The sequence below is a fragment of the Triticum urartu genome, chromosome 2A (genome assembly GCF_056163025.1).
Source record: "Triticum urartu cultivar PI428250 chromosome 2A, HENAU_Tu73, whole genome shotgun sequence".
In the NCBI taxonomy this organism is placed as follows: domain Eukaryota; kingdom Viridiplantae; phylum Streptophyta; class Magnoliopsida; order Poales; family Poaceae; genus Triticum; species Triticum urartu.
In genome coordinates, this window is record NC_141874.1 from 106,923,175 (window position 1) to 106,945,376 (window position 22,202).

Consider the following 22,202-nt stretch of genomic DNA (forward strand, 5'->3'; position numbering starts at 1 on the left):
AGGGTTACTGATGGTGCAATACACCGGGGGTGGCTTCTCGAGGGTAAGCCTAGCAGCAGGCTTGCCCTTCGGCCCATTCGGCCTGGGCAGAGCATGGCGAAAGGAGGGAACTCAGAGGCCTGGATAAAGCTCTAGATCATCTTGGTGTGCAAGCCAAGATGGTGGTGGTATGAGCTCAGATAGATCCACATGTAAACCCTAGCCCCTATTGTCTATATCAGCTGGGCTAGCCATTCCCATCTATAACATAAACACATCTCTCGTTAGTAAAATGCACATCTACACTATAACCCCCTCGTGCGAGATGCTACACCATGAATACAAATCAGAAGCATATTGTAGGGTATTACCTCAATTCAAGGGCACGAACCTGGGTAACCCCCTTGTGCGACCTACCCTCTGGTACTTTCGTTTGTGTTCGCCACCCTACCGAGGGTACTAATGGTTTTCCGAACTGACATATCTCTTTTCTAGTTTATTAGTTCCACATTAAAAATCATAATAACTAAGGATAACTTTATTAAGTGTTAGACAACATATTAATGTTACATGTGGGATCCTCATGTATTTTCTTGATTTCAAGGTATTTTTGTGAGAAAACTTCCTATCTATTCATTCTCAATCATGACAGTGCAAAGAACACTAGAGGTAATAAAAATTACAACCAGGTCCATGAAACCACCTATCGATGACTACAAGCACTAGAGCAAGCCGAAGACATGCCACCGACATCGCCCCTCCCTCGCCGGAGCCAGGAAAACCTTGTTGTAGTAGACAGTAGGGAAGTCGTCATGCTAGGGCCCCATAGGACCAGCGCACTAGAGCAGCAACCATCGCTAATGAGGAAACTTGTAGATTGGAAGGACGAAACATGTAAACGACCAAATGAAGACGAACGAAGACTGGATCCAAATAGATCCAGCGAAGACAAACACCGACCGAATCCCGCAAGATCCGACGAAGACACACCTCCACAATCCCTCCAATGAAGCTAGACGCACCTCCAGGATAGGGATAGAATGTGGGAGACATTATTCCCACTAAGGGACATCGCCGCCGCTACATATCCCCAACCAAGATGTTGAACCTCCGAGAACAGTGTCCCTCCCATCGGTGGGGGCCGAGGTCCTCTGCACCTCCATGCCCAAAGGCCATTGAAGATGAGGCGGACCGGCGGCGCCGCCGATGGGAGGAGGAGGAAATCCTTTTCTTGTGAGAGAGGAAAGAAAAGTTGTTTCTTGATTTCAAATTGATAACGAAAATTAGAAAATTTTGTTCTACTTAAGCTAGATTTGCACATTTTCAAAAACAATATGGGTCTAACAAACCGGGGAGCATCGATGCACAATAAGCATCGAGACATTTGGACAACCTGTGATAGAAAACAAGAAGGGAAATTTTGTAGCACCACAACCTTTTCTATTTCCTTTCCGATAAATATTTGCCGCACATGCACATGCTATGAAAAATTTTCTCGCACATGTTATAACATATATTGACTTCATTTGGTAAAAGCTTCAAACTGGCCATCTCTGTAGCCCGACCTTGTTGAACAAATCTGATGTTATTTTCTTACTGATCGGTCAAATAATCATGACTTAAACTCTTCACGGTGGTGCAGTGCCAACTAGATGTACTACTTACATGAGCATTAAGTAAAACTAGGTGATTGCCCATGCGTTGTAATGGGGAGATACATATTCTAGTGGTTCAACATCAATCATGCTCGGCATATACATTACACGATAGTATTCTAGAGTTTGATAAGATTTGATTTCAATATGGGTAGGGGGAGACAACGAAAGTTTTCATTTAGTGGATGTTTTGGTAAGATTTGATTTTTTTGTATGGAAGGGCAAGGCAAGTAAGTCTGGGTTTAGTTGCGGTTTTGGTAAGATTTTTTTATTTGCTTGAGGTAAGCATGACATGATTTTGGTAAGATGTGATTGACCTTAATGCAGAACATGGTTTCCAATTGGACAAGGAAAGGAAAACACCAATTTGGTTCAGATTATTCTAAACCAAGGGGAGGGGGCGATGAAACCACATTTGATGACATACAAACACCAACTCCCCTGTAATAGTATGCATATTCTAGTTGTTCAACATCATTTGTGTCCGACATATACATTACACCCACCATATTCTAGATTTTGATAAGATTTGATTTGATTTGAGTATGGGTAGCGGAAGGCAGGTAAGGTTTTGATTTAGTGAGGTTTTGGTAACATTTGATTTGATTTAGGTATGGTTAGGGTAAGGCAAGGAATTTTTTCATTTAGTTGAGGTTTTATTTAAATTTTTATTTGATTTGATTGAGTTAATGTAGGACATGATTTTCTTAAGATTTCATTGAGTTAATGTCGAACATGGTTTCCAGTAGGACAAGGAAAAGAAAGCATCGAATTAGTTTACGCTAATCCAAACCAAGAGGGAAGGAGGACCAAACCACATTTGGTGACGTATAAACACCAACTCCCCTTAAACAAAATCACTAAGTAGGGCCATCCTTTGCAAAGGTCACACACACACCTCCTTAATTAGGTGGTGACAAGTGGTGCATCGTATGCATGCCACTTGTCGCAACCACAGAGTTTTGTTGGGTTTCCTCACTCCACGTGTGGAGGATGGGAAGTTGTCTATTTGTGTTTTTCTTCTTCTTAAATTTGTTTTCCAAAATGATTTATCTCGTCCAAATCATGAACCATTTTCACCTTGTGTTTCTCACATCAAGATTTTTAAAACTAGATCCCATGTTGATAGATTTTGACGAACTTCTTTCCTGTCCTCCAAAACTGTACTTAGCCATGCTTCGAAAATTGTACTAAACAACGGTTCAAAGTACTCAATGAAACCAGGAAAATGTGTTTTAGTTTTTTGGGAAGTACAATTGTGTTTTTGCATGCGAGTAGCACAAGTGTGCTTCATAACGAAACCCAAACAGATTAGAAACAAGGAAAAATTATAAAATCAAAAGGAAACCAGAAAACAAAAAGTGTAAACCAAAAAATCAGAGTCTGAAAAAACCAGAAATAAAAAACCAGGAAAAAAAAGAAAACAGAAAAGTGGAGACCAAGAAAGGAAAATTGAAAAAACCAGAAATTAGTAATAGAAAAAGGCGAAGACAAAATACCAGAAACCGAGAGAAATACTAAAAACTGTATAAGAAAAATTAAAGGGCATGGGAATTGGTAGAAACTCTTGAATCAATGAGAATTTGGTTCACCCCACACTTACCCATCATGGACAACATGCTTTTCCAGTTTCGGATACCGCTCCCCCATTGCATAAAGTAAACATAGGGTTTTTTGAGAAAAACCAGAGTACCTTGTCTCAAAAGGTACTCTCGTACTAGGGAAATGTTCCCTCATTGCTCTAACGCCCATGCATAATATTGACTGAATTGTCTCACGCTCACAAAATCACACCCGTGCTTCACTTTTTCATAGAAGCACAATCTTACTTTACTTTTAAAAGAAGTGCTTCAAGCCGTGGGGTTTATTTTTTTCTTTAAGAAAGCACAATTATGGTTTCACGTTAGAAGCACAACAACGCTTCACGCGGAAACATAACCATGCTTCACGCGAAGCACTAATGTGACTTTTCTGCTTCTGGCAGACACGGGAAAAATGAAGAAACAAAAAAACACGAAAACAAAAACTCCAAAAAATGATAATAAAAAACCCAAAAAACATAAAAACCGCAGAAATCATGAAACCAACGAAAAGCCGAAGAAAAAACCATCCGATGTGTGCTAGGGCAAGCCCATATAGAAACAATGTCTGCTTGGACACCCAACAAGAGGTGGAGTACCCCCAATTGGTTGCTCCTTTTAATAGTAGAGATTGAGAGAGAAACATAATACACTATAGAAAAATCACTTGTTGCCGTGTATTTCCTCGTAAGTTGAGTGTAAAAACATGGCTTAGGCCTCCCTCTCGGGTTACAGATGTGCCACGTGGCACCATCGTTGTTGGCTGTTGGCCATCATACTGCTTTTTTCGCCGAGAGCCACGTTTTTAACCCTGACTTATATATAAGCCGACCGCCCGTGAATTGACACTCAGCTTACAAGGCCTAAGCTGGAATAAATGAAGCCGGGCCATATGCCGAGTGTAACACTCGACTTATACTTCGCCCAGGTTAAATCGGGCTTCGCTGAATATGTTTCATACTCGGCCTCATTTTTTTTATGTAGCGACAAAGCGACATGTCGAAAGTAAATTGCCCTCATGAGCCCATAGTCCGGTAAATCCATAAACAACCTGAACCAAGGCAGTGTGTATGGCAAATGACCAAATAGATCTTTGCAAGGTCATTCTACAGGCAAGCCTAGTAGTATTAGCCTGAATTATTGACAGCAGATTACTAGTAATGCTTTAGGCTTGGGTCTCTGTATTAGTCTAATATGTCATTTTTTCCATTTTCCTTTCTCATAAAACTGCCACGCACTCCATGCTAGCCAAACCAGCCGCCATCCCCTACAGAGAAGGGAATTAGAGGCAACCAGAAGTCCAGATCTACTCCCGCAAAAAAAAAAGGCCAGAACTACCATTAACTTGTTTTAGAACAACCGTCAGCTAGGCATATTGCTTCGAAGGAGTAAGCAAGCACTCGGACTAAGAATGAAACATATAAGAAAACATAACATAAGATACACGTAGGTCGCCGTTACATCATAGTAGATTGCTCCACTAACTACTTAGTACTTCAACTAGAATCATGTAGCCCCTTTATTAGGAGGCGCCTAGTAAAAACCCTACTATGAATGAGGAGAAAAACAAATGATGTGAAATAGTGGATTGAAGAGACTAAAAAATGCGTGCTGGGCTCCGATTCTAGGTTGTTCGAAGAGGAAATTTAGGGGTATCCTCCACTGCCAGATCCGGATCCGCTACCTCCACCGCCGCCGGACCCACCATTGTTGCTGCCGCCGCCACCGCCACCTGTTCCAGCACCGGTTCCAGTGGCATAGCCTTGACCATAGGAGCCAGTGCTACCTGTCTGTCCGCCTCCAATGCCAGAGCCAGAACCAACTCCCATACTTGGACCTTGAGCTACGCCTCCACCTTGGCCACCACCGTTGCCGCTACCTCCTCCGCTGGCATTGCCTCCAGAAGTGTCATCGCTGGCAGCCTGTCCAGCTCCAGCGCCATTACCACCTCCATTTCCACCGTCACCGCCACCACCACCGTTACCACCACCGCCAGCATCAGAGTAGCTCACACCACCAGCAGAAGGAGCCGGTGCGGTGGCTATGCCACTCTCACCATATCCTTTGCCAACACCCTTTCCGGCTCCAGATCCGCTCGACCCATCTGCGCCACCACCTCCACCACCGCCCCCACCTTGACCATCAGCATTGGCGTACCCATTGCCACTAGGGGCTGACGCCGAGCCACTCGAACCAACAGCGTTGCCACCGCCAGAGCCGGAACCGGATCCGGATCCACCTTGAGAACCACCGCCAGCACCGTGCCCCCCTCCTCCACCAAGTCCCTTGGCAAAGTTATACTTGTGATCGGAATCTCCACCACTCTCTCCATACCCCAAGCCACCACCTCCTCCGGCCCCATGCCCCCATCCACTCCCACTCTCACCCGGCAAGCTGCCACCGCCGCCGCTTCCCCCGCCTCCACCTCCAGCACTTGAGCTAGCCAGCATCCTCGAAGCATTGGTGAACCCAATGCTCACGAGGACAACAAAGCCAAGAGCTACAAGCTTAGTGCTAGTAGCCATTGTGAATTGTGACCGAGAACTCGGTGGAGTGTGAGATGAGTTGGGTGTTGAAAGAAGAGAGGGTTTCGTGGGTATATATAGTAGTGGAAGCAGTGCATGCGTGTTTGCTGCTTAGTATTGGATCTTACACGCAGAAGGCGCGCACCGTAGCATGCATGCACACCGTTGACTGCACTGAATGCATCGATCAAGCAAATCTCTACATATCTTTCTTTAATCTCTAATTAATTGATGAGAACTGGTCAGCTGTCGAAGGGACTGAAGATACGTACTGACGCTTGGTTGAGGATTGGGATTCCATCTCCTGACAGACAGATTAATTAATTCTTCTCTTGATACGACCACCTGTAATTTAAGAACCATGATGGTATTGTTTTGATCGATACTGATGATGTGCTTTCTGGGAAAACACCCGTAATCTAGTTTTGGGTTGCCTAAAACCCTTAAGTTTTAGAAAAACCTTTAGAAAACGTCTGTGTTGTGATTTTTTTCGTGTCAGTTATTTTCATTTAGATTGGTTCTTATGTGTTGAATCATAAAGTTCAAACCCTATACTTAGGTCCCTCCGAATGCTCCGCCTTGTACAGGTGCTAAGCCTACCATATAGATGGGGAAAAATGATGTGACAAGTTAATTAAGAGGAGAGAGATGAGTGTGATGATCCATAAAAAAACAATGCCAAGCGCGTGAACCTAAGTAAAACATTTAATTGAAAGAAGACCACCAATGCATGAAGAACTTTAGTTGCTAAATCATTAAGACTACCCACAGTGGGAATAATATAGATGGTAACATCACACATATCTAGACAAAATAGATGATGTGGCAAGTAACTAATGAAGAAAAAGAGAGGCATGTGGTACTCCCTTCGTCCAGGTTTATTAGACCCCTCTTATTTTGGGCTAAAGTTTGACTTAAAAATTTAACTAACAAAATATAAATTATATGTCACAAAAATTATATTGTCGGAAAGCTCTTCCAAATACAAATCCAACAATATAAATCTTTTATATCATATTTTTAGTAGTCTATTATAGATGGTCAAAGCTTGACCCAAAATACGAAGAGGCCTAATAAATCAGGACGGAGGTAGTAACATAGCTAGTTACTCATTTATGAGTAACATCACACATATCAAGACAAGATGTGTCTATAACATAATAATTAATAAATGAAGTGTTGCATGACACCACACATATGTTACTCCAAACTGGAGGTAGTAATATATGCATGTTACTAATCTAAATTACTCCCCGTTGTGGTTAGTCTAAGACTACCCATAGTGAGAGTAACATAGATGGTAACATCACATATGTGTAAGCAAAATAGATGATGTGGCAAGTAAATAGTGGAGAAAGAAAGGCATGTGGTAACATAGCTAGTTACTCGGCTGGTTATAGTGGGACTAACATAGATAGTAACATAGATGCCATATAAGCAAGAATGATGATGTGACAAGTAGTTAATGACGAGAGAGGCAAATAGAGTAACATAATATGTTACCATCACATAATGCTTCCCAATGCAAAATGATTCTACAAAGTAATAAATGAAGACATCTATATTAACACATCTATGACCCTATCCACTATGAATGTAGTAACATAGACTAGTAACATATGCATGTTACTCGTCTAAGTTACTCTCCACTATAACTAGCCTCATAGTATGAGTAACATCACACATATCAAGACAAGATGAGTCTACAACCTAATAATGAAATATTGCATGACATCACGCATATGTTACTCTCCACTACAGAGGTAGTAACATAGACTAGTAACATATGCATGTTACTACTCTAAGGCCCTGTTTGGTTCCAAATAAGTCACCCAACTTATAAGTCATAAGTTGCTCCACCCCAACTTAAAACTTATAAGTCACCCTCTTTTGCATGATTCCCACCACCTTTACATGAAAAAACAAGGTGGGAAGATGTGCTCAGGTGACTTATAAGTCAGGTGACAACCAAACAGGCGTGACTTATAAGTCACTGGTTTTAAGAGTCGGGTGACTTATTGAAACCAAACAGGCCCTAAGTTACTCCCTACCGTGGCTAGTCCGAAGAGAGAGCTTAGCTACAAGAAGCTAAGCACTTATATGCATTGGAGAGTATAGTTGCTAAGCTATTTAATGTGTTTAACACCTCATCTAAGCACCGATGTATTGGCAGCAGCATGTGCATAGGCGAAAGGATCGGATCGCAGATACAGATTGATATCTTGCCTCGAGATTTGTCCCTCCGCCACGTGAAAGAACGTGACTTCCCTTGATCGATATTATGACCTCACGATCGATTGCACAGTGACCCATGCATGAACTGGAACCCGTGGATCCCAAAGATCGGTCTAAGGAGATGTAGATCACAGGGAATCCTTTGACATTGCAGTTATGCATGCCACTTGACCATTATCAATCATGAACGCCGCGGATCTATATAACAAGAAGAACAAGATACATACAGTACGTATACCGTTCCTAATGCATTGTCTTACTGTTAATTAGTACCAACAGAAAATGATGTATTGTATGGTTTTGTACTTTTGTTTAAATAGTGAGTAACAACTTAATGAAACAGTGACTCGCCTAAACCGTAAGGTGCATGCATTACCATAACACCAGTACTCCTACATCTTACTTCCTACAAGCACATGAACTTGGCATGCGGAAGATGGAGCTGTGCTCTGACCGTCCGACGTCGGTTTTCGCCGTCGGTGCATGCAGTTTGAGAAAGGCTCCAGCTAGCCCCACGCTATAGCCACTAGACGAGTAGAGTTAATCTTCTGGTAGGCGGCGAAGGAGAGTGCTGACTTAGATTAATTGCATACTACTCGTAGGATTTAAAGCTAACAGCGGCGACCTATGGTTTATAACACTCTAACGCGTCCTCGAAGTTCAGAAATTAGACCACGTAGTACTGTAATATACAGACAGGAACACACTTGGAATATGCTATCTCACCGAGAGTTGACCTACCATAGGCTTACGATTTTGTATTCGATTATCCACCAGCATGCGAGATCCTAATTACTAGCAAAGCCATTGTTCCTAAGAAGGCCATATTTCTTAATTGATAATTAATTCATCATCTATTATGTCAGTGCAAAGAACACCGGAGGTTACAAAAATTACAATCAGGTTGATAGATCACCTAGCGACGATTACACACCTTAGAGCGAGCCAAATGGCGTCGTCATTATCGCCCCTCCCTTATCAGAGTCGGGCAAACCTTGTTTTAGCGGGCAGTCGGGAAATTGTCGTGTTAAGTCCTCAAAAGACCAACGCACTAGAATAGCAACCCTCGACGATGGAGAGAAACTTATATCGGAAAGATCCAACCTAACACCACATGAACGGACGAACGTAGACTGGACCCAAATAGACCCATTTAAGACCAGCACCGACCGGATCCCGTGAGATTAAAGTTACCTGGAACTTCATGAGAATTAGTTTAATGATTTTCATTAGCATGTTAATACATTGCCCCTCCAGCATCTTACATCGATCTTTAAAAGTTTAGATCTTCATGTTATTGCACACAAGCGAGGTGAGTGAATGTAAGAATATTTTAAATATTAAAGTGATCCATGTAATTTACGAAGATAATTCCAATTATATGTCATCTAGCGCAATGGTTACTAGACATGAGTGTTATAATTATCGGTTTAAATACCCTCTTCTCTCCCTTCATAAAATTAATTAATATGGTGTATATGTGTGTATACATCTTCATATACAAGTAGAGCGTATATGTATATGCACTACAAGAAAACAATTCTATGCCGAGTACCAAAATACTCGGGGGAACCCGAAAAGTACTTGGCAAAGACCGTTCAACATACCCCTGCCCGGCAAAGCAGCGTATGCCGAGTGCTGTTTGTCGGGTACTCGTCAAAGGCTTTGCCGAGTGCAACATGGGGATGCTCGGGAACATAAAGCTTACCGACGACCGGCTGACGAAAACGATGGTGCCACATGGTACCTACCTTTGTCGAGAGTCTGTCAGGAATGCTGGACAAAAACAGTGCACCACATGTTTTGCCATGTGACACCAGGCTTTTCCGAGGTAATACTCGACATATATGTTTGCCGAGCACCGGTGCATGACAAACAATTCTGTCAGGGATTCCTATGGGCTACCATGTATCTCGTAGTTTGCCAAGTGTCAAGCACGAGCTGCTTGGCATATCCTCTTTGCCGGGTACCGGTGCTCAACAAGCAGTTTTGCTACGGATTCCTAGGGTCTGCCACGTGTCTCATAGTTTGCCAAGTGTTACCCATGGGCCACTTGGCATATCCTCTTTGCCGAGTGCTCTACCAAAGACCCTTGGCAAACCTCCTACACCGAGCAGTGCCATTTGGCCCCGCTTTTCCATATTGGTCTTAGCTTCATGGGTGGTCTTTGATGGTGTTGTTTGGTAGTGTGGACAGCGACGATTCGTGTTTTTTGGTTTCTTGTCTACTTCTCCGTCCGCCGAAGCATAACGAGTTTTGGCTTTCTTGGAGAGCTAGTGAGAGGCCTCAATAATTATACTCTATAGCTAGATCTGCTCACCAGTGCGTCGTCGCCAACATCTTTGTCTCCAACCGGCGACTTTTTAGAACTACGTCAACAACGACACTCTTATCCTAGCTCCGAGAGTGTCCAAAGATTCAGAGGGATGTCGGGCTTGCCCACAGCGCGCGGCCGACAAGTGCAAGAGAAAAACAACGTCGTTGTACCAAACGACTGTGTGTGTTATTTTCTAGCTTTTAATGATGGCCTTGTAAGGGTCGGATGACTATAATATATGGTGTTGGCCTTCTCTTCTTAAAAATTTGCCATGACCGGCCTTCCTAGAACGGAGACACATCTCTGCGCCCATATACACACATACCCGCAAGTATATGAAACTGAAAAATGTGCGCGGTAAAGACGACTTTGAACGCTACAAAATTTTCATGCTACATGCATGTCGCTCATGTATTTACTTGATTCCACGTTGTGAACCAAAATTAGACAGATTTACTGTATGGAAGCTAGATTTGCATATTTCCAAAACAATCAGGCTTTCAAAACAGGATTTTTTTTCCAATTTTTATATGGGTCTAAGAAACTAGAGAGGAGGGAGTACGATGCACAATAAGCATCCACATATTTGGACGGCCTGTAATAATAAAACAAAAAGGGAAATTTTGTAGCACCACGGCCTTTTCTGTTTATTTTTTCCATAAATATTTGTCGCACAAGCTCATGCTATGACAAATTTTGTTACACAACATGCAATGACATATAATGACTTCATTTGGTCAACTTAAACCTGGCCGTTTTTGTAAACCTGACTTTGTTAAATACTCCTGCCGTTCTATAATTCAAACTATAACCACGACAAAAGTTATGGAAAAGAGGGAACAGATTTGACTAGGACATACATCATCCGCGGTGGTGCATCATAGTGTAGCCACATACAATATTGCAATGTCAACTACTCCCTCCGTCTACTCTCTCAGGAAAAAAAAACACTCATGTTTTGCTGACTTGACATGGCATTAAATAAAATTAAGAGAGAAACATAAGAGTACGAGCTCGTGGGTCATCCATAAACAACCTGGATCAAGGCCATATATAAAAACAACCAGATATAGATCTTTGCAAGGTCGTCGAGCCTACAAGCATGCCTAAATTATTGTCAACGGGCTGTTGGCGCCGCCTCCATGCAGCACCGCTTCTTCTTCCTCCTCTCAACCCTCTCTTCTCTCTTTGTTTCGCTCACGAGCACACGGATGGAAAACACTCAAGAGAAACACATACACACACAAGCACCAAGAGAAATCTAATGGCTTTGCAAAGGCACTCCCTTGATGGCACACCGTCGCTACATCTTTACATGAGCCCTCACGGCTCCACTTTTCTCATTCATCAGTCCAACTTAAATACTCAGTACAGTGACCCACACGTAGCAAAGGCAGCTACCTGCCCGGTTCTCATGTCATGCACCACACGACTTGATCCACTAACCAACTAACTCACCCACTAACAAACTCCATGCGGCCACTCTCCGTCACGCACGCCCAGCTAGCTACCTGGAATATCTCCATGGCCTATGTGACGTGACTAACAAACTATGCATGCATTTGACTCGGCTAAACACACTGACCTACACACAAAATACTAGCTTGCATTAACACACATGAAAGCGTCTCTATGTATGCACATTGCCGCAGCTACTACCATATGCATGACTTGAAAAACATGAAATAATCTATCACCAAGATTAACCTAACACGGGCTACCAGTGCTTTGTGCTTTGGGTCGCTGTAATTGTGCAATTTGTCCTCTTTTTTTCTTCTTACGTTTCTCATAAAAACTGCCACGTACTCCACGCTAGCCAAACCAGCCACCATCCCAAACAGAGAAGGAAATTAGAGGCAACCAGAACAACCATTAGCTTTCTTGCTTTCTTATTAGAACAACCTTAGCTAGGCATATTGGTACGGAAGGAGTAACCAAGCACTCACATTGACAACGAAACATATCAAAAATCATAACATAACGTATTCGTAGGTAGCGATTACTCCCTCCGTTCCCAAATATAAGTCATTTTAAGGATTTCAACAAGTGACTACATACGAAGCAAAATGAATGAATCTACATTTTAAAATATGTCTCCATACATCCTTATGTAGTAGTCCATTTGAAATGATTAAAACAACTTATATTTAGGAACGTAGGCAGTACATGTTAGTAGATTGCTACTTAGTACATCCACTGGAATCATGGAGCCCTTTATTAGGAGGCGCCTAGTGAAAACTCTACGAAACACAAATGATGTGGAATAGTGAAATGAAGAGATTGGAAATGTGTGATGGGCTCCGATTCTAGCTTGTTTGAAAAGGAAATTTAGGGGTATCCGGCACTGCCGGATCCGGATCCGCTACCTCCACCATTGCCGAACCCACCATCGTTGCTGCCACCACCGCCGCCACCCGTTCCAGCACCGGTTCCGGTGGCATAGCCTTGACCATAGGAACCAGTGCTACCAGTCTGTCCGCCCCCAATGCCAGAGCCAGAACCAACTCCCATGCTTGGACCTTGAGCTACACCTCCACCTTGGCCACCACCGTTGCCGCTGCCACTTCCACTGGCATTGCCTCCAGTAGTGTCATCGCTGGCGGCCTGTCCACCTCCAGCACCATTACCACCTCCACTTCCACCGTCGCCACCACCACCGCCAGTGCCAGCACCTCCAGCATCAGAGTAGCTGACACCACCAGCAGAAGGAGCTACAGCCGGGGCAGTTGCTATGCCACTCTCAGCTTCTCCTTTGCCAGCACCACTTCCAACTCCAGATCCGCTTGACCCATTTGCACCACCACCTGCACCCCCACCCCCACCCTGACCATCAGCATTGGCGTACCCACTGCCACTAGGGGCTGACGCCGAGCCACTCGAACCAACACCGTTGCCACCGCCAGAGCCGGAACCAGATCCGGATCCGCCTTGAGAACCACCGCCAGCACCATTCCCCCCTCCTCCACCAGCTCCCTTGGCAAAGTTATACTTGTTATTGGCATCTCCACCACTCTCGCCATATCCCAAGCCACCACCTCCTCCGGCCCCATGGCCCCATCCACTCCCAGTCCCATTCGACGAGCCGCCTCCGCCTCCCCCGCTTCCACCTCCAGAACTGGAAGAGCTAGCGAGCATCCTCGAAGCATTGGTGAACCCAATGCTCACGAGAACAACAAAGCCAAGAGCTACAAGCTTAGTGCTAGTAGCCATTGTGAGTGAGCTCGGTGTAGTGTGAGATGGATTGGGTGTTGAAAGAAGAGAGGGCTGCGTGGGTTTATATAGTAGTGGAACCGGTGCATGGGTGATGCATGGATGATGAGTATTGGATCTTACACGCAGAAGGCGCGCGAGCTTTGGGTTGTGAACTGAATGAGTGATCCCATGAGAAGTTCACTAATCACAGTAGCATGCATCGTTGATTGCACTCCCACTGCATTCATCGATCATGCAAATCTGTGCATATCTTTCTTTAATCGGTAATTAATTGGTGAGAACTGGTCAGCTGTAGAAGGGTCAGAAGATACGTATACTGACGCTTGATTGAGATTCCATCTCCTGACAGACAGATTAACTACTGTAATTATTTTCTCTCCACCACATGAAAGAACGCGACTTGCCTTTACTCGATACGCACGCATGAACTGGAAGCCGTGGTTCACAGGGAATCCTTTGACATTGCACTTAATGAATGCCACTTGACCATTATGAATCATGAACACCGCGGATATATGGAGAAAAACAAGATACGTACAGCAAGTACACTTACCGTACGTAAGGCATGTGTTTACTGTAATTACCAACAGAAAATGATGTAATGTTTTTGCTTAAGTAGTGACTCCCCTAACCGTAAGGTTCATGCATTACATTAACACTGGTACTCGTAGAATCACATGAGCTTGATATGCGGAAGATGGAGCCGAGCTCTGACCGCCTATCTGACGTCGTTCTTCGTCGTCCATCGTCGGTGATGCAGTTTGAGAAAGGCTCCAGCTTAGCCCGTAGCTATAGCCACCAGGTGAGTAATCTTATGGTAGACGGCGAAGGAGAGTGTTGACCTAGATTAATTGCATACTACTCCTAGGGTTTAAAGCTAGTAATACAGCTAGCTGCGACCTAGGGTTTAACGCGTCCTCGAAGTTCAGAAATTAGACCACCTACTGTAATATACAGACAGGAACACACTTGGAGTATGCTATTGCTATATTTGGGATCGTTATGGCGACGCAAACGCCGAGAGTTGACCTACCCCAGGCTTAGGACTTCGTATTCGATTCTCCAGCTACCATCTTAACTAGCAGGCGATCTTGAGTATGGTTAATAGTATAGCCAGCTGCTGGCTATAGGCCAGTGTCATGTCATATACAGTCCATCTTATAGCCAACATGTATAATATTAGATTAAAGAGTGTATTATTTTTTTATTATGTGGCCCATCTTTCATTCTTACAAAGTGTCTAGAGCATGTGCTAGAGTTGTGAAGAGCCTGTTTACCTTCTCTCTCCTCTTTTCTTTCCTCCAACTAAGCAGAAATATATTAGTTTATTTCTTATAGCCCGCTGACTCAGTTTTATTGTACTTGCTTTAATTGACGGGATCCGATCTTTAATATTTTATGATGGATATAGGTAGATTAGCATGTTTCCATTACCGGAGATGTGGTTAATCCATTGCCCCTCCATCGTTGCAGCTCTACACACTACCATCGATGAAATGTGTGGCCTTACTGCCGTGCTCTATGGCTGGAACCCTCCTTCTATGTCATGTCAATCTTTCTCTCTCAGCGATTCTCACCTATTAGAATAATACAAGACACATCATCGATCATTCAAGGACCTAGCACTCACACGAGGAACGACAGAGAGTTAACAAGGTTCATCAATATGGCTACATACATAGAGTCTGACTATGAACACTCAACATGTTTTGCCATGTGACACTTGGCTTTTTCGAGTGTCCATGTGTAACACCCACGATGCAGCTATATCTCCAAGAGCCCGTTTCTCTTCTCTTTTCTCTTCTCTTTCCTCCAACTAAGCATAGATATATTATTCTATTCCTTATAGCCTGCCTATGTCATCCTATTATACTACTTGCTATAAGAAGACCATTTTTCTTAATTGGTAATTAATTCATCGTCTATCATGTCAGTACAAAGAACACCGAAGGTTGCAAAAATTACAACCAGGTCGGTAGATCACCTAGCGACGACTACACACTAGTAGAAAACAGGGCTATGGTCCAGGCCGGGTCAGCCCATTAGTCCCGGTTCAGTCTAGAACCGGGACCAATGTAGGCATTGGTCCCGGTTCGTGAGTCCAGGGGGGCGGCCGGGCCACGTGGGCCATTGGTCCCGGTTCATCTGAACCTTTTGGTCCCGGTTGGTGGGATGAACCGGGACCAATGGGCCTCGCTCCTGGCCCACCACTATTGGTCCCGGTTGGTGGCTTGAACTGGGACCAAAGGCTCCCCTTTAGTCCCGGCTCATGTCACCAACCGGGACCAATGAGGTGCCTATATATACCCCCTCACGCAAGAGCAGAGCACAGTGCTCTGTTTTTTCTGGCTGAGGGGGAGAGGGCTTTGTGGTGCTCTAGCTCACCTCCTATGCACATGAGGTGTTCGATGGAATGCCCGAGCCACACTACTTAAGCTTTCTCCTCTCGAAGCTCGACCTCGAAGCTCCATTTTCCTCGAGATTTGTCTAGATTTAGCGGTCCGTCACGCCCCGTCCCCGTCTTCACCGCCGTCGATCACCCGCGCCGATCTCATCACCGACACCACCGTGGTGAGCCTCTTGTTCTTATCTTCTTTCTGAAAGGAAAAATATTCTTACTTGTATGTTTAGATAGATACTTGTATCATTTTCTTACATTTATTATTGCATCTTATATAGTGCGATGGTTTTGGTATCCGCCCCCGTCGGCCCTCGTCCTGTCTATGATTCGGATGTGGTATGTATATTATCTTTATAACTATTGGTTCATTTATTGTTTATGAAAATTATGCCGACCAACATGACATAGATTTTATTTATCTAGGATGTATGTGAATCGGAAATGCCAACCGACCCTATTGTCGAGAGGTTAAATTAAGTTGAAGAAGAAAATAATTTGTTGAAGGAAAAAATAAAAAAAAATTGAGGAGGAGAAGATGATATTGGAGTTGCATGTTGCGGATGTCGTCGATGATCACAAGATCAAGATGGATGCAATGCGCTTGAAGATTAGAAAGATTAGAAAATATGCCATTCATACCGAGGCTTGGTATCATTATGCCGTTGGATCAATTGTTACCTTGGTTGCGATTATGATCGCATTTGTTTTCGCATTGAAAAGTTTTATATAGTTTCAATGTATGGTTTAATTAATTAGATGCTCTGGAGAGCTATATGTTGTTAGATGAGAACTATGTATGCACTTTGGTTTTAATGTGATGATGAACTTCTATTAATTTGGACACTTAATTATATATAATGCACGCAGATGAACCGGCAATGGATGTACAGTGACAGACACACCCGCGAGTACATTAAGGGCGTGCATGAGTTTCTCGATGCGGCTAAGGCAAACAAGCAGAATGGTTTTATGTGTTGTCCATGCACTGAATGCGGGAATACACGGTCTTACTCTAACCGGAAAATCCTTCACTCCCACCTGCTTTACAAGGGTTTCATGCCACACTATAATGTTTGGACGAGGCACGGAGAAATAGGGGTTATGATGGAAGACGGCGAAGAAGAAGAGTACGATGACAACTATGTGCCCCCTGAATACGGTGATGCTGCAACGGGGGGAGCTGGTGAAGATCAAGAGGAACCAGACGATGTGCCCAATGATGCTGCCACGGGTGAAGCTGCTGAAGATCAAGAGGAACCAGACGATGTGCCCGATGATGATGATCTCCGCCGGGTCATTGTCGATGCAAGGACGCAATGCATTAGTCAAAAGGAGAAGCTGAAGTTCGATCGCATGTTAGAAGATGACAAAAAAGGGTTATACCCCAATTGCGAAGATGGCAACACAAAGCTCGGTACCGTACTGGAATTGCTGCAGTGGAAGGCAGAGAATGTTGTGGCTAACAAAGGATTTGAGAAGCTACTGAAAATATTGAAGAAGAAGCTTCCAAAGGATAACGAATTGCCCGACAGTACATACGCAGCAAAGAAGGTCGTATGCCCTCTAGGATTGGAGGTGGAGAAGATACATGCATGCCCTAATGACTGCATCCTCTACCGCGGTGCATACAAGGATCTGAACGCATGCCCGGTATGCGGTGCATTGCGGTATAAGATCAGACGAGATGACCCTGGTGATGTTGACGGCGAGCCCCCCAGGAAGAGGGTTCCTGCGAAGGTGATGTGGTATGCTCCTATAATACCACGGTTGAAACGTCTGTTCAAAAACGAAGAGCATGCCAAGTTGATGCGATGGCACAGTGAGAACCGAAAAGAAAGATGGGAAGTTGAGAGCACCCGCTGACGGGTCGCGGTGGAGAAAAATCGAGAGAAAGTACTGGGATGAGTTTGCAAAGGACCCAAGGAATGTGTGGTTTGCTTTAAGCACGGATGGCATTAATCCTTTCGGGGAGCAGAGGAGCAATCACAGCACCTGGCCCGTGACTCTATGTATGTATAACCTTCCTCCTTGGATGTGCATGAAGCGGAAGTTCATTATGATGCCAGTTCTCATCCAAGGCCCTAAGCAATCCGGCAACGACATTGATGTGTACCTAAGGCCATTAGTTGAAGAACTTTTACAGCTTTGGAATGTTAACGGTGTACGTACGTGGGATGAGCACAGACAGGAGGAATTTAACCTTAAGGCGTTGATGTTCGTGACCATCAACGATTGGCCCGCTCTCAGTAACCTTTCAGGACAGACAAACAAAGGATACCACGCATGCACGCACTGTTTAGATGACACTGAAAGTATATACCTGGACAAATGCAGGAAGAATGTGTACCTGGGCCATCGTCGATTTCTTCCGACCAACCATCAATGTCGAAAGAAAGGCAAGCATTTCAAAGGCGAGGCAGATCACCGGAAGAAGCCCGCCATGCGCACCGGTGATCACGTGCTTGCTATGGTCAATGATTTACACTACGTAATCTTTGGAAAGGGTCCCGGTGGACTAGCTGTTCCGAATGACGTTGAGGGACACGCACCTATGTGGAAGAAGAAATCTATATTTTGGGACCTACCCTACTGGAAAGACCTAGAGGTCCGCTCCTCAATCGACGTGATGCACGTGACGAAGAACCTTTGCGTGAACCTGCTAGGCTTCTTGGGCGTGTATGGGAAGACAAAAGATACACCTGAGGCACGGGAGGACCTGCAACGTTTGCACGAAAAAGATGGCATGCCTCCGAAGCAGTATAAAGGTCCTGCCAGCTACGCTCTTACGAAAGAAGAGAAAGAAATCTTCTTTGAATGCCTGCTCAGTATGAATGTCACGACTGGCTTCTCGTCGAATATAAAGGGAATAATAAATATGCCAGAGAAAAAGTTTCAGAACCTAAAGTCTCATGACCGCCACGTGATTATGACGCAACTGCTTCCGGTTGCATTGAGGGGGCTTCTACCGGAAAACGTCCGATTAGCCATTGTGAAGCTATGTGCATTCCTCAATGCAATCTCTCAGAAGGTGATTGATCCAGAAATCGTACCAAGGCTAAGGAGTGATGTGGCGCAATGTCTTGTCAGTTTCGAGCTGGTGTTCCCACCATCCTTCTTCAATATCATGACGCACGTCCTAGTTCATCTAGTCAAGGAGATTGTCATCCTGGGGCCCGTATTTCTACACAATATGTTCCCCTTTGAGAGGTTCATGGGAGTCCTAAAGAAATATGTCCGTAACCGCGCTAGGCCAGAAGGAAGCATCTCCATGGGCCATCAAACAGAGGATGTTATCGGGTTTTGTGTTGACTTCATTCCTGGCCTTAACAAGATAGGTCTCCCTAAATCGCGGTATGAGGGGAGACTGACTGGAAAAGGCACTCTTGGAAGAGACTCAATAATATGCAGGGACGGATATTCTTGGTCTCAAGCACACTACACAGTTCTACAGAACTCTACCTTTGTGACCCCGTATGTCGATGAACACAAGAACAGTCTGCGCTCCAAACACCCGGAGCAGTGCGACGACTGGATTACATGTGAACACATCAGGACTTTCAGCAGTTGGTTGGAAACACGTCTCAGAGGTGACAACACTGTTTGTGATGAGTTGTACTTGTTGTCCAGGGGACCATCTTTGACTGTATTGACTTACAAAGGATACGAGATAAATGGGAATACATTTTACACGATCGCCCAAGATCAAAAGAGCACCAACCAAAACAGCGGTGTCCGCTTTGATGCAGCAACCGAGAGCGGAAAGGATACATATTATGGTTACATAGTGGACATATGGGAACTTGACTACGGACCTAATTTTAAGGTCCCTTTGTTTAAGTAAAAATGGGTCAATCTGTTAGGCGGCGGGGTACAGGTAGACCCACAGTACGAAATGACAACAGTGGGTCTGAAAAATCTTGGGTACACTGACGAACCGTTCGTCCTAGCCAATGATGTGGCACAGGTTATCTATGTGAAGGACATGTCTACCAAACCGAGAAAAAGAAAAGATAAGGAAGCGAATACATCATACGATGAGCCAAAGCGCCACATAGTTCTTTCAGGAAAAAGGGACATCCTGGGAGTGGACGGCAAGACAGACATGTCTGAAGATTATGAAAAGTTTCATGAAATTCCTCCCTTCAATGTCAAGGTTGACCCAAGCATCCTGATAAACAATGAAGATTATCCATGGTTACGGCGCAATAAGCAAATGACACAAGCGAAGAAAAAGTGAAGACTTTCTCCCGCAACTATTATGATGATACCATGCCAAATTTGTAACAGACGAACATGCTACCATTGTCTGTTTTGTACATGCACATGCTATGTGGGTGAAATTATGATACCATCCCAACTTTCAACTTTTTCAGAGTTCATTTGAAATGCTTTCATGTATTATGGTTCAAGGTTTTATGTGTTGAGGAAAATGGATCAATATGTCAGGAGGCGGGGTACAGATAGACCCACAGTACGGTATGACAATAGTGGATCTAAACAATCTTGGGTACACAGACGAACCATTCGTCCTAGCCAATGATGTGGCGCAGTTATTGTCCAAAACTTTGATACTTCGAAACTAATTGTCCATTTTGTACACGAAGTGCATCAAGTTTTTGTCGTAACCCTCTCTACTTTTTGGAACATGCTTTGTGGATGAAATGATGATACCATGCCAACTTTCAACCTTTTCAGAGTTCATTTTTAAATGCTTTCCAATTTCAGAGTCATTTAGCTCAAAGAATGAATTAATAGCAAACAGAATGAACTACAAAACTTTTATGAAAATAAAAACAATCAATTAAAATATTATGTTATGATCAACTAAAATAAAACTATAATATTCTTCAATAGCAAAAAGAATATAATTTTTGTGACCTAAAATCAAACTATAAGTATTTAATTGTAAGTATAAATAAAAAATAAATAGCAAAAAAGAAAAAAAATTCTATTTTTATAGTAAAGTTATTCATAAACTAGTGATTCACAAAATTTTTAAAAAATACAAATTTAAACTATTCAAAATTTTAAAACTAATGGCACTAACAGAAAGTTTATAATTTTTGTGACCTAAAATCAAAAAGAAATCACTAGAAAACTATAAGTATTTAGTTGTAAGTATAAATAAAAAATAAATAGAAAAAAAATTCTATTTTTATAGTAAAGTTATTCATAAACTAGTGATTCACACAAATTTTTAAAAATTCAAATTTAAACTATTCAAAATTTAAAACTAATGGCACTAACAGAAAGTTTATAATTTTTGTGACCTAAAAGCAAAAAGAAATCACTAAAAAACTGTAAGTATTTAGTTTTAAGTAGAAATAAAAAAATAAAAAACCAATAAAAATGTAGAAATAAAAAAGAAAAAACCAAAAAAAATGCCTCCTACTGGGCCTCCATGGCCTGAATACGACTAGAAACCCTACATGGGCCAGGATTCAGGCCCGTAGAAGGCCCAATAGGCCCACAGGCAGTAGCAAGTTTAGGCCCGAAAGCCTACATTAGAGAGGAGCTCGAATGGGGAGGCACACCCGCGCTTATAAACAAGTGCCGGCGCCCTTCAGCTAGCGATGTGGGACTAAACTTTTGGGTGCGGGGCAGCACAAGGCCATTGGTCCCGGTTGGTGGCACCAACCGGGACTAAAGGGGTTATTGGTCACGGTTCGTGGCACCAACCGGGACCAATGCCCCCCTTTAGTCCCGGTTGGTGCCACCAACCGGGACCAAAGGCCGCCGCTTCCCGCCCTTTTGGACTGCTGAAAATTGGCCTTTGGTCCCGGTTCGTGGCACCAACCGGGACCAAAGGGGGGCATTGGTCACGGTTCGTGCCACGAACCGGGACCATTGCTCTGGGTATATAAGGTAGCACTTGTGAAAATTTCGCCAACCGCTCCCATTCGCCCCCGACGCCCCCAGGCCGTTCGTCGTCATCGTCGCCGCCCCGATCGAGCCCGTCGTCGCCCGCTCCCCGTCGCCGTCGCCCCGCGCCGCCGCAGGCCTTGTCCCCGTCGCTGCTTGCGCCGTCGCCGGCCTCCTCCTCGTCGCTGCGTGCGCCATCTCCAGCCCCCTGCCCGTCGCCCCGTGCCGCGTCGCCGGCCTCCCCCGCGCCGTCGCCCCTGTCCTGCCCGTCGCCGTCGCCCCTGCCCCGCCCGTCGTCGTCGCCCCGCCCCGCCCGTCGCCATCGCCCCGCCCCGCCCGTCACCGTCGTCGCGGCCTGCCCGTCACCGTCGCCGTCGCCCTGCCCGTTGGTCCGGCCGGCACCCCTCCCCTGTTTTTTTATATATTATATATGCT

The 22,202-nt window shown here is 44.2% G+C and overlaps 2 protein-coding genes across 2 annotated transcripts; both read right to left on the reverse strand.

Moving 5' to 3' along the window:
• Positions 1-4,620: 4,620 nt before the first annotated feature.
• Positions 4,621-5,801, reverse strand: LOC125541168 (uncharacterized). The gene has a single exon (XM_048704632.2). The coding sequence runs from the start codon at positions 5,737-5,739 to the stop codon at positions 4,861-4,863; it is 879 nt and encodes a 292-aa protein (XP_048560589.1). The 5' UTR covers positions 5,740-5,801; the 3' UTR covers positions 4,621-4,860.
• A 6,618-nt stretch (positions 5,802-12,419) lies between these two features.
• Positions 12,420-13,561, reverse strand: LOC125541169 (uncharacterized). Its single transcript, XM_048704633.2, has one exon. It carries the CDS (start codon positions 13,499-13,501, stop codon positions 12,620-12,622), a length of 882 nt encoding a protein of 293 aa, XP_048560590.2. The 5' UTR covers positions 13,502-13,561; the 3' UTR covers positions 12,420-12,619.
• Positions 13,562-22,202: the final 8,641 nt, after the last annotated feature.

Excerpts from the sequence above, each read along its gene's own strand:
- LOC125541169 (XM_048704633.2), bottom strand. The coding sequence starts at position 13,501 with ATGGCTACTAGCACTAAGCTTGTAGCTCTTGGCTTTGTTGTTCTCGTG.
- LOC125541168 (XM_048704632.2), bottom strand. The coding sequence starts at position 5,739 with ATGGCTACTAGCACTAAGCTTGTAGCTCTTGGCTTTGTTGTCCTCGTG.